The 12,500-nt window shown below is 46.8% G+C and overlaps 1 protein-coding gene across 1 annotated transcript; it reads left to right on the top strand.

Annotated features, from left to right (window-relative positions):
* Positions 1–293: 293 nt before the first annotated feature.
* On the top strand, positions 294–8,056 carry tmem178a (transmembrane protein 178a). Its single transcript, XM_068599548.1, has 4 exons — positions 294–2,827; positions 3,793–3,906; positions 5,961–6,098; positions 7,220–8,056. Exons 1-4 carry the CDS (start codon positions 2,278–2,280, stop codon positions 7,459–7,461), a joined length of 1,044 nt encoding a protein of 347 aa, XP_068455649.1. The 5' UTR covers positions 294–2,277; the 3' UTR covers positions 7,462–8,056.
* The last annotated feature ends 4,444 nt before the right edge of the window (positions 8,057–12,500 follow it).

Here is a 12,500-nt window from a genome sequence, read left to right as displayed (position 1 = left end):
GGTGGAGGGAGTGGAGGTGGAGGTGGTGGAGGGAGTGGAGGTGGAGGTGGTGGAGGTGGTGGAGGGAGTGGAGGTGGAGGTGGTGGAGGGAGTGGAGGTGGTGGAGGGAGTGGAGGTGGAGGTGGTGGAGGTGGAGGTGGTGGAGGGAGTGGAGATGGAGGTGGTGGAGGTGGTGGAGGGAGTGGAGGTGGAGGTGGTGGAGGGAGTAGAGGTGGAGGTGGTGGAGGGAGTAGAGGTGGAGGTGGTGGAGGGAGTGGAGGGAGTGGAGGTGGAGGTGGTGGAGGGAGTGGAGATGGAGGTGAGGCTGTTGAAACGTATCATCCACCAAGGAGATGGTCCATCGTGTTGATGTAATGAACACAAAAAGCTGTCGAGCCCGAGGCACAAATGACTCCACTGCAGAACATCACTGGTTCTACTGAGACTCTACTGCAGAACATCACTGGTTCTACTGAGACTCTACTGCAGAACATCACTAGTTCTACTGAGACTCTTCCGCAGAACATCACTGGTTCTACTGAGACTCTACTGCAGAACATCACTAGTTCTACTGAGACTCTACTGCAGAACATCACTAGTTCTACTGAGACTCTACCGCAGAACATCACTGGTTCTACTGAGACTCAACTGCAGAACATCACTAGTTCTACTGAGACTCTACCGCAGAACATCACTGGTTCTACTGAGACTCTACTGCAGAACATCACTAGTTCTACTGAGACTCTACTGCAGAACATCACTAGTTCTACTGAGACTCTACCGCAGAACATCACTGGTTCTACTGAGACTCAACTGCAGAACATCACTAGTTCTACTGAGACTCAACTGCAGAACATCACTGGTTCTACTGAGACTCTACTGCAGAACATCACTAGTTCTACTGAGACTCTACTGCAGAACATCACAGGTTCTACTGAGACTGTACAGAAATATTTAGTGACAGAAACACATCAGTGATTCTCTCTCTGTGTATATTTGTGTGTAAATATATAAATACGCGTTGGCGTGAGAGAGGAGAGAGAGACTGGACTGAAGGAGAGAGAGAAAGTCCACGCCCAGCTCAGAGGCACCATGAAGTTATATGACGGGTTATTACATGAGGACTTCCGGTCTTTGCTTTCAGAATAAGAGTAATAAATACGAGCTTGATGTTGATGCAAGGTAGATTTCACACATTTCATTTCCATCTCACTGAGAGCTTTTGTTAAGAGACCACATCAACTCCTGAAGGCATCTCAGTTCAAAGAGCTGCGGCTTCATCTTCATCATCTTCTTCATCATCATCATCAGCAGCGTGACAAAGAACTCAGAACAAAGTCAGAAGTTTTCTACTGCCTTCAAAGTATGAACAGGAAGTCACAGAAAAGGCTTGGTGACTCACTGGCCGAATCAAATTCCTTTCTGTTGAACAGGTTCATCCTCCAGTCGAGTCTCGTTTCATTTACATCTGGAGACTGATGTGTAACGACTTCCTGTTCCGATCTGGAGTCTACTTGTAGTTTACAGATCACGTTCTGATTTATTCATTTGTAATTATAAATATATATTTATGTAAAAATGTGTGTGTAGCTGCGTCCTTTGTTGTTTTTATGTCTGCCTGTGAAATAGTGGTTTTGATGTGTTATATAAATAATATGTATTATTATAAACCACACAAGACATGTTTTCATATTAAACCTGAAACTATTAGTTACATTACTTTTTTTTTTTTTTTTTTTTAACATATAATAGACAACAATCGAGCGTTAAGTATTACAAATTACACATAAAAATAAGGATTTTCTACAACACGTGGTGTTTGCTGTCAGATCTAAGAGCCAATCAGCTCTCTGATGTGGCGACAGCAGGCGTTTCCCATCATGCACTGGGCCACGCAAGCGGTGGCGAGCTGCTGCAGCCGCCTTGCTCGTGAGAGTACCGTTGACCACGTGTGCATGACGTCAGAGCAACTCGGGATTAAGAGGACACAAATCTAACCAGCATGCATTGCACGCCGATTGCTGGCGATCGATTCTGGTCAGAAGTGTCTCATCCCCAACAAACCTATTGATACAAACCCACGACGTCACGCAGGGAACACGTGATCCTCTCTAGACTGAGTAAACAGCCTGAAGGTAACGGAGCTTTATTGTGAAGGCCGTCCCACCACACTTCCGGTGCTGCTGCGTGTTACCTGATGCACCTTGACGCATCTCTGACGGTCCACCAGTCGGCATGACAACGCGCTCTCGAGGGCAAACGGGGAACGGCTGACGGGCGCGAGGATGGCAGCAGAAGATGCCCAGTAACGGGACCAGCAACGGGACCAGCAACGCAAACAGCCCCGGGACCTGCACCAGCCCCGGGACCTGCGCCAGCTCAGGGCTTGGGACCGGCGCGCCCCATGCCCTGGTCATGGAGCGCGCGCGGCCGGCCCCGGTGATGGTGTCCGCGGTGAGCCTCGCGCTGGGCGCGCTCTCGCTGCTGCTGCTGGTCTCCTCCATCTGCAGCGACCACTGGTACGAGACGGACACGCGCCGCCACAAGAGCAACTGCGACCGCAACGGATCCGAGTCCAATGACCAGAAGAACCGGGACATGCCCATCTACCACCTGCCGCTGGTGGACACCGGCAGCGGCGCGGCCCGGCAGCGGGACGTGGCGCGCATGAAGCCCGTGCACGTGGGCAGCCGCGAGGACGAGCTGCTGGAGAACTGGAGGGCCATCCTGGGGATGGGCATCCTGGAGACGGAGTGCGGGAGGCCGCTGTTCTCAGGCCACTCCGGCCTCTGGAGGAAGTGCTACTTCAAGGGCCTGGACCCGGACATCGACAAGCTCATCGAGAGAGGTATTCATATATATATATATATATATATATATATATATATATATATATATATATATATATATATATATATATATATATATACACACACACACACACAGCTGTTTACTTGTTGTTGTTGTTACTGGACAACAACTGCTTGTTCAGCATTAAACACAAACAGGAGACAAACTGATCCAAACAGCGATAACTAAGTAGTATCCTGGAAAGGACTTTTATTTTGTTGCTGACTCATGATGTGATCCCTCCATGTTAGCCCCTCCCATCATGATAGCTCCTCCCCTCTTGGTAGCGCCTCCCATCATGGTACCTCCTATCATGATAAGCTCCTCCCCTCACTTTACCTCCTCGCCTCTTGGCCCGTCCCATCATAGTAGCCCATCCCCTCATTGTAGCCCCTCCCATCATGGTAGCTCCATGGTAGCATGTTAGTCCCTCCCATCATGGTAGCTCCTCCCATCATGGTAGCTCATCCCATCATGTTAGCCCCTCCCATCATGGTAGCTCCTCCCATCACGTTAGCCCCTCCCATCATGGTAGCTCCTCCCATCATGTTAGTCCCTCCCATCATGGTAGCTCCTCCCATCATGGTAGCTCCTCCCATCATGTTAGTCCCTCCCATCATGGTAGCTCCTCCCATCATGTTAGTCCCTCCCATTATGTTAGTCCATCATGGTAGCTCCTCCTATCATGTTAGCCCCTCCCATCATGGTAGCTCCTCTCATCATGTTAGCTCCTCCCATCATGTTAACCCCTCCTATCATGGTAGTGCCTCTCATAATTTTAGCCCCTGCCATCATGTTAGGAACTCCCATCATAGTAGCTCCTCCCCCCATGATAGCTCCTCTCATCATGATAGCTCCTCCTATCAATGTATGAATGGGTGAATGATGTGTTGATAAAGAGCTTCAGGTGGTCTTCTGCAGCTCATTACTTACCTGGCAGGTAATCCATGTGTTTTCTTGCAGGTATCGCAGATCGCTGCACAGCTGTGAAGTATCATTTCTCTCAGCCAATCAGACTGAGGAACATCCCTCTGAACCTCACCAGGACCATCCAACAGGACGAGTGGCACCTGCTGCGTGAGTCCACTAGACCTGGACCTGGTCTCTGTAGAACCCTGTAGACATGGACCTGGTCTCTGTAGAACCCTGTAAACATAGACCTGGTCTTTTTAGAACCCTGTAGACATGGACCTGATCTCTGTAGACCCCTGTAGATATGAACCTGGTCTCTGTAGAACCCTGTAGACATAAACCCGGTCTCTGTAGAACCCTGTAGACATGGACCTGGTCTTTTTAGAACCCTGTAGACATGTACTTGATCTCCATAGAACCCTGTAGATATGGACCTGGTCTCTGCAGAACCCTGTAGATGTGTGGTCTCTGTAGAACCCTGTAGATGTGGACATGGTCTCTGTAGAACCCTGTAGACGTGTGGTCTCTGTAGAACCCTGTAGACATGAGCCTGGTCTCTGTAGAACCCTGTAGACATGAACCTGGTCTTTTTAGAACCCTGTAGATATGAACCTGGTCTCTGTAGACCCCTGTAGATATGAACCTGGTCTCTGTAGAACCCTGTAGACATAAACCCGGTCTCTGTAGAACCCTGTAGACATGGACTTGGTCTTTTTAGAACCCTGTAGACATGGACCTGATCTCTGTAGACCCCTGTAGATATGAACCTGGTCTCTGTAGAACCCTCTAGACATAGACCCGGTCTCTGTAGAACCCTGTAGACATGGACCTGGTCTTTTTAGAACCCTGTAGACATGGACCTGATCTCTGTAGAACCCTGTAGACATAGACCTGGTCTCTGTAGACCCCTGCAGACGTGTGGTCTCTGTAAAACCCTGTAGACATGGACCTGGTCTCTGTAGAACCCTGTAAACATAGACCTGGTCTCTGTAGACCCCTGTGGACGTGTGGTCTCTGTAGAACCCTGTAGATATGGTCCTGGTCTCTGTAGAACCTTGTAGACATAGACCTGGTCTCTGTAGAACACTGTGGATATGGTCCTGGTCTCTGTAGAACACTGTGGACATGGACCTGGTCTCTGTAGAACCCCGTAGACATGGACCTGGTCTCTGTAGATCCCTGTAGACATAAACCTGGTCTCTGTAGAACCCTGTGGACATAGACCTGGTCTCTGTAGAACCCTGTGGACATAGACCGTGTCTCTGTAGAACCCTGTAGACATGGACCTGGTCTCTGTAGAACCCTGTAGACCTGTGGTCTCTTCCTGTCCTGTAGACCTGTGGTCTCTTCCTGTCCTGTAGACCTGTGGTCTCTTCCTGTCCTGTAGACGTGTGGTTTCTTCCTGTCCTGTAGACGTGTGGTCTCTTCCTGTCCTGTAGACCTGTGGTCTCTTCCTGTCCTGTAGACGTGTGGTTTCTTCCTGTCCTGTAGACCTGTGGTCTCTTCCTGTCCTGTAGACCTGTGGTCTCTTCCTGTCCTGTAGACGTGTGGTCTCTTCCTGTCCTGTAGACGTGTGGTCTCTTCCTGTCCTGTAGACGTGTGGTCTCTTCCTGTCCTGTAGACGTGTGGTTTCTTCCTGTCCTGTAGACCTGTGGTCTCTTCCTGTCCTGTAGACGTGTGGTTTCTTCCTGTCCTGTAGACCTGTGGTCTCTTCCTGTCCTGTAGACGTGTGGTCTCTTCCTGTCCTGTAGACGTGTGGTCTCTTCCTGTCCTGTAGACGTGTGGTCTCTTCCTGTCCTGTAGACGTGTGGTCTCTTCCTGTCCTGTAGACGTGTGGTCTCTTCCTGTCCTGTAGACGTGTGGTCTCTTCCTGTCCTGTAGACCTGTGGTCTCTTCCTGTCCTGTAGACGTGTGGTCTCTTCCTGTCCTGTAGACGTGTGGTCTCTTCCTGTCCTGTAGACCTGTGGTCTCTTCCTGTCCTGTAGACGTGTGGTCTCTTCCTGTCCTGTAGACGTGTGGTCTCTTCCTGTCCTGTAGACGTGTGGTCTCTTCCTGTCCTGTAGACGTGTGGTCTCTTCCTGTCCTGTAGACGTGTGGTCTCTTCCTGTCCTGTAGACGTGTGGTCTCTTCCTGTCCTGTAGACGTGTGGTCTCTTCCTGTCCTGTAGACGTGTGGTCTCTTCCTGTCCTGTAGACCTGTGGTCTCTTCCTGTCCTGTAGACCTGCGGCGCATCACAGCGGGGTTCCTCGGCATGGCGGCGGCGGTTCTGCTGTGTGGGACCATCGTGGTGACGGTCGGGTTCTTTTGGGAGGAGAGTCTGACGCAGCATGTCTCTGGGCTACTGTTCCTCATGTCAGGTAACACACCTGAGAGGTAATGCACCTGAGAAGTAACACACCTAAGAGAGGACACACCTGAGGCAGAACACACCTGAGACAGGTAACATATCTAAGAGGTAACACACCTGGGAGAGGACACACCTGAGACAGGTAACACATCTAACAGGTAACACACCTGGGAGGTAACACACCTGAGAGGTAACACACCTGAGGGAGCACACACCTAAGACAGGTAACACTCCTGAGAAGTAACACACCTGAGAAAGTAACACACCTGACAGGTAACACACCTGAGATTGGACACACCTTAGACAGGTAACACATCTGAGAGATAACACACATTAGAGAGATAACACACCTGAGAGAGATAACACACCTGAGAGATAACACATCCGAGAGATGTAACACACCTGAGAGGTGACAGCTGATATATACATGATCCTAATGATTAATACAGTTAACTATTGAAGACCAAAAAACACTACCAAAACATTCGGGAGGCGGAGCCTAATATCGGGTCTCCAAACACTATTTGAATGTAGAAACATCTGGACAGGTTCAGGTAGACTCTCACCTGGTGTTTCCTCAGACCTAACAGACTCACCTGGTGTTTCCTCTGACCTAACAAACTCACCTGGTGTTTCCTCTGACCTAACAAACTCACCTAGTGTTTCCTCTGACCTAACAAACTCACCTGGTGTTTCCTCTGACCTAACAGACTCACCTGGTGTTTCCTCTGACCTAACAAACTCACCTGGTGTTTCCTCTGACCTAACAGACTCACCTGGTGTTTCCTCTGACCTAACAGACTCACCTGGTGTTTCCTCTGACCTAACAAACTCACCTGGTGTTTCCTCTGACCTAACAAACTCACCTGGTGTTTCCTCTGACCTAACAAACTCACCTGGTGTTTCCTCTGACCTAACAGACTCACCTGGTGTTTCCTCTGACCTAACAGACTTGTTTCCTCTGACCTAACAGACTCCTCTCACCGGTGTTTCCTCTGACCTAACAGACTTGTTTTCTTTGACCTAACAGACTCACCTGGTGTTTCCTCTGACCTAACAGACTCCTCACCGGTGTTTCCTCTGACCTAACAGACTCCTATCACCGGTGTTTCCTCTTCCTTTTTTCTTCAGGGATCTTCTGTACCATCTCTCTGTGTACGTATGCAGCCAGTGTGACCTATGACCTCTCCAGGAACCCGCCCTTCATCTACGGGCTGCCGGCCGACGTGGATCACGGGTTCGGCTGGTCCCTCTGCTGTGCCTGGGCCAGTCTGGGTCTCAGCGTGGCCGCCGGCTGCCTCGGCACCACCTTCCCCTTCCTGAGCCGAGCCGGAGCTCTGCGCTCCAAAACCGCCCGTGAGTCCTCCGTCTAAACTGTCGGCTGTCAATCAAACGGAGGAGGAGCTGGAGGGCTTAATGACTGAAGCCTTGGTTTGTTGAACTGGGTTGCACCTGGTTTCTGTGACCCGGGTTCTGCACAGACTGCTGGCAGGGCGTCGACCTGCAGGTGGCGCTGCATGAGGTCAACGCCTGTTTCTAAACGTCTATAATGACTTGCACTTCAGTCATTGAGTCACTCAACTGGGTCTGAACATTTCGTCTTGGCTGACCTCCAGTGGTCTAGCTCCTCAGCTAATGAACAGGTGCACTCAGTACTCTGTGGCACCACTGGTGGGACAGAAGCTGTAGGAGCTAGCATGCTAACAGGCTGACCTAATCAGCATCAATCAGCATCCTTCTCCTTTGCTTGTTGGAACATGAGGACGTGAAGGCGTCCAGAAGGAGCTCCGTGTGAAGAGCATGAGATGGACTGAGCATTGACCACTGTGGTGAGTCTAGAAGATCCAGACCTCCAGTGAGAGACTAGCATCATTCACTGTCCCACTCAGCTTTATTTAGTTCCATCCGTGGCTTATTTATTTTCTTGCTTTTTTCACATTTCCATAAAAAAATTGTTTAAAAATTTGACTTTATGCCCGTCTTTTATGAATCAGATGTAATCTTTCAGGCATCTTCAGGCTGTGAGGAACCCGAGAGTCCTGACAGCGACCTGTAAATACTAAATGAAAAGAACTCTAAACCTCAACGGGGCTGTGAGGAGGTATCGCCTGATTTATGTTTTGTGGAACTGTACCGCTTCTCTCTGAACCTTTTAGACTCTGATGTTATGCATATGGTGCTGTGTTCTTTATGCTATGCTGCCCTAAAGTATTGGAGCATATGACGTTCTGTTGAGTCACACCATAGAGCCGCTTCCGGAAGCTCCACAGCTATCAGACCTTTAGCCAGCTTGAGCTTCACGACACAAACGTTCTATGATGACGGACTTTGAGGAGGATCCACTTTGTATTGAACAGAAGTCAACATATATATGAGAGAACTCAGCTCTCCCATATATATATATATATATATATATATATATATATATATATATATATATATATATATATATATATATATATATATATATATATATATATATGAGAGAACTCAGCTCTCCCATATATATATATATATATATATATATATATATATATATATATATATATATATATATATATATATATATATATATATATGAGAGAACTCAGCTCTCCCATATATATATATAAACAATAAACACACACAGAAGTACAGTGTTTTTTACCTGATAAGAGAAGATATGAAGTCATTGAAGCAAGATTCTGAGCCACAGACTTTGAATAGAATGGGGACCAAGTGGAACATCTGGAGAACATGTGAAATATCTTCAAGAGAACGTCTCAGACTCCCTTTACTCGTGAAACAAACACTGGACCTGGTCCGACAGCTGGTCTGAGATCAGAACCGGCCGGTGGGTTTGCTCTTCTCCAGGTGATTCAGGTGTATAAACTGAATGCTGCTGCTTGGTGCTTTAGTATTTATTACATTTAGGAGTTAATGCGCAGTCTTCTTCTGCTCAGTCTCTGATCTCTACCCCTCCTGTACCCTCTGATACCCTCTGATACCCTATACCCTCTGATACCCTATGTACCCTCCTATACCCTCTGATACCCTATGTACCCTCCTATACCCTCTGATACCCTATGTACCCTCCTATACCCTCTGATACCCTCTTGTACCCTACTATACCCTCTGATACCCTCCTATACCCTCTGATACCCTTGGATACCCTCCTATACCCTCGGATACCCTCCTATACCCTCTGATACCCTCCTATACCCTCGGATACCCTCCTATACCCTCCTATACCCTCTGATACCCTCCTATACCCTCGGATACCCTCCTATACCCTCTGATACCCTCCTATACCCTCGGATACCCTCCTATACCCTCGGATACCCTCCTATACCCTCGGATACCCTCCTATACCCTCTGATACCCTTCCTGTACCTCATCCTTTGCCCCGTTGGCGTTCTATATCAACCCCTCTCCGAGGGCTCACAGTCTCTTTTCACTCTTCTGTTGGCATCCTGATGTTCAACTGTAAATAAACAATATAAACATCATGAGACTGATTTGCTCCTGTTTTTTTTTCCTTTGTTCTTTTGTTTGTTTGCTTGTTGTGTTAAATTATGAGAAAAACAGAATTCTGGAAAATGGGTTCTTTTGCGTCACAAAAAAATTATTGTTTTTGATTTATCGGCCATTACTATATATACATATATATATACACATATATATATGTATATATATATATATGTGTATATATATGTATGTATATATATACATATATATATATGTATATATGTGTATATATATATATGTATATATATACATATATATACATATATATGTGTATATATATATATATATATATATATATATATATATATATATATATATGTATGTATATATATACATATATATACATATATATGTGTATATATATATATATATATATATATATATATATATATATATATACACACATACACACACTTTTAAGACTGGGAACCACAAGTAGCTCCGTATTCATTTAAATGTGATTCTTGATCTTACAGGGAGCCAGTGCAGAGGAGCTACTCCAGTTTGGGCTCTTTCTTAGTGTTAGTGTGTGTTAGTACATGAGCTGCAGCATTCTGCATCAACAGTTTTGTTAGTTTAGTACACGAGCTGCAGCATTCTGCATCAACAGTTTTGTTAGTTTAGTACACGAGCTGCAGCATTCTGCATCAACAGTTTTGTTAGTTTAGTACACGAGCTGCAGCATTCTACATCAACAGTTTTGTTAGTTAACAGGATGAGAATGTATGCCATGTCTGAAACACTGCCTGTGTGGGATACTGTGTGTGTGTGTGACACTGTGTGTGTATGACTGTGGGTGTGACCATGGTGTGTGTATAATTGTGTGTGTGTGACTATGTATGACTGTGTGTGATTGTATGTATGACTGTGTGACTGTGTATGACTGTGTGTGTGACTGTATGTATGACTGTGTGACTGTGTGTATGACTGTGTGTGACTATGTATAACTGTGACTGTGTATGACTGTGTGACTATGTATACCTGTGTGATTGTATGTGTAACTGTATGACTATCTGTATGACTGTAACTGTATGTGTGACTGTATGTATGACTGTGTGTGACTGCATGTATGACTGTGTGTGACTGCATGTATGACTGTGTGTGACTGTGTGTATGACTGTGTGTGACTATGTATAACTGTGACTGTGTATGACTGTGTGACTATGTATACCTGTGTGATTGTATGTGTAACTGTATGACTATCTGTATGACTGTAACTGTATGTGTGACTGTATGTATGACTGTGTGTGACTGCATGTATGACTGTGTGTGACTGTGTGTATGACTGTGTGTGTGACTGTATGTATGACTGTGTGTATGACTGTGTGTATGACTGTGTGTGTGTGTATAACTGTATGATCACGTGTGATCAAATCTTTGAAGAAAGTTGTTGGTCCTTTTGTACAATGAACTTATAGTTTAAGCAGATGGTGAATCACAAAACACTCTAATACACTGTCAGGCAAAAAAGAAAAAGTCGCCACCAAAAAAAGGTCACACACTAATATTTGGTTGGAGACTTTCAGCTTTGCTTACAGCATTCACTGTGACTTTGTTTCATGAGCTTCTGCAATGTCACAAGATTTACTTCCATCCAGTGTTGCATTAATTCCTCACAGGTCTTGTGTTGATGTAGAGTTGATGAGTCTGACGCTGCAAAGCTTCTCCAGTGCATCAGAGACTCTCACTGGGGTTCAGGTCTGGACTCCATGTTGAACATGATGCCTCATGCTGTCTGAACCTCTGTCACCATCTGAGCCCCATGAGTCCTGCATGTCATCCTGGATTATGTCCGTGTCATCAGGGAAGAAACAATCCATTATGGAACAACCTGGTCATTGCTGAACCTGGTGGTTGCTGAACCTAGACCTGAGCAACTGCAGCAACCCCAGATCACAGCAACGCCCCACAGGCTGGTACAGGAGCAGCAGGAATTACATCCAGGTGGTACTTTGATTTTGGCCAGGCAGTGTATATAATTTGAGTTTAATCTTTGATCGCTTTGTGTGCTAGGAAACTCCACCGATCAGTCCATCAGTTGCAAGGTCCAATCACATGACTGATGAACATTGAGGGGGCGTGTCCAGCGTTAAAACACTTTCTGGAAGCTCCTCTTCGATCATGACTCCTCATTCCTCGGTCCTATGAGCAGAATAGAAGCTTTTGGTACAGCGGCAAGATGGCGACGCAGAACAACTTCCCGTTCAATCGGGGAGCGCATGAAGCACACGCTGACAATAGGCTCGTTCCAGATGAGCCGGTTCTGCGCAGAATCGATCGCCGGCAATCGGCGCGCAATGCATGCCGGTTAGATTTGCTCCCGCCTTGCTCTGACATCGTGCACACATGGTCAACGATTCTCTCACGAGAGCGAGGCGGCCATTGATTTCAGAGCAAGGCCCTGCAGCAGCTCTCCACCAGCTGGCTGGCCCAGTGCATGATGGGAAACGCCTGCTGTCACCACATCAGAGCGCTGATTGGCTCTTAGATCTGACAGCAAACACCACGTGTTGTAGAAAAATCTTATTTAATGTGTTGTTGTAATACTTAACCCTGGATTGTTGACTATTAGTCTCAGGTTTGATCTAAAAACATAGTTTGTGTGGTTCATAATACAAAGTCGTATTTACACAACACACATCAAAACACGGTGGTGTAGTGACTAGCACTGACGCCTCACAGCAAGAGGGTCTGTGGTTCGGATACTGGTCTGGCAGGTCATTCTGTGTGGAGTTTGAATGTTCTCGCCGTGGCAGCGTGGGTTCTCTCCGGGTTCTCCGGCTTCCTCCCACAGTCTAAAGACATGCTGCATAGGTTAATTGGACTCTAAATTGCCCGTGAGTGTGAGCATGAATGGTTGTCTGTCTCTATGTCTGCCCTGTGATGAACTGGCGACCTGTCCAGG

This window comes from Clinocottus analis, unplaced genomic scaffold, assembly GCF_023055335.1.
Source record: "Clinocottus analis isolate CAN_PGR_092001 unplaced genomic scaffold, fCliAna1.0.p SCAF_48, whole genome shotgun sequence".
NCBI lineage: Eukaryota > Metazoa > Chordata > Actinopteri > Perciformes > Cottidae > Clinocottus > Clinocottus analis.
The sequence above is the reverse complement of the archived record's forward strand: the minus strand, read 5'-3'. Positions and strand labels throughout refer to the sequence as shown.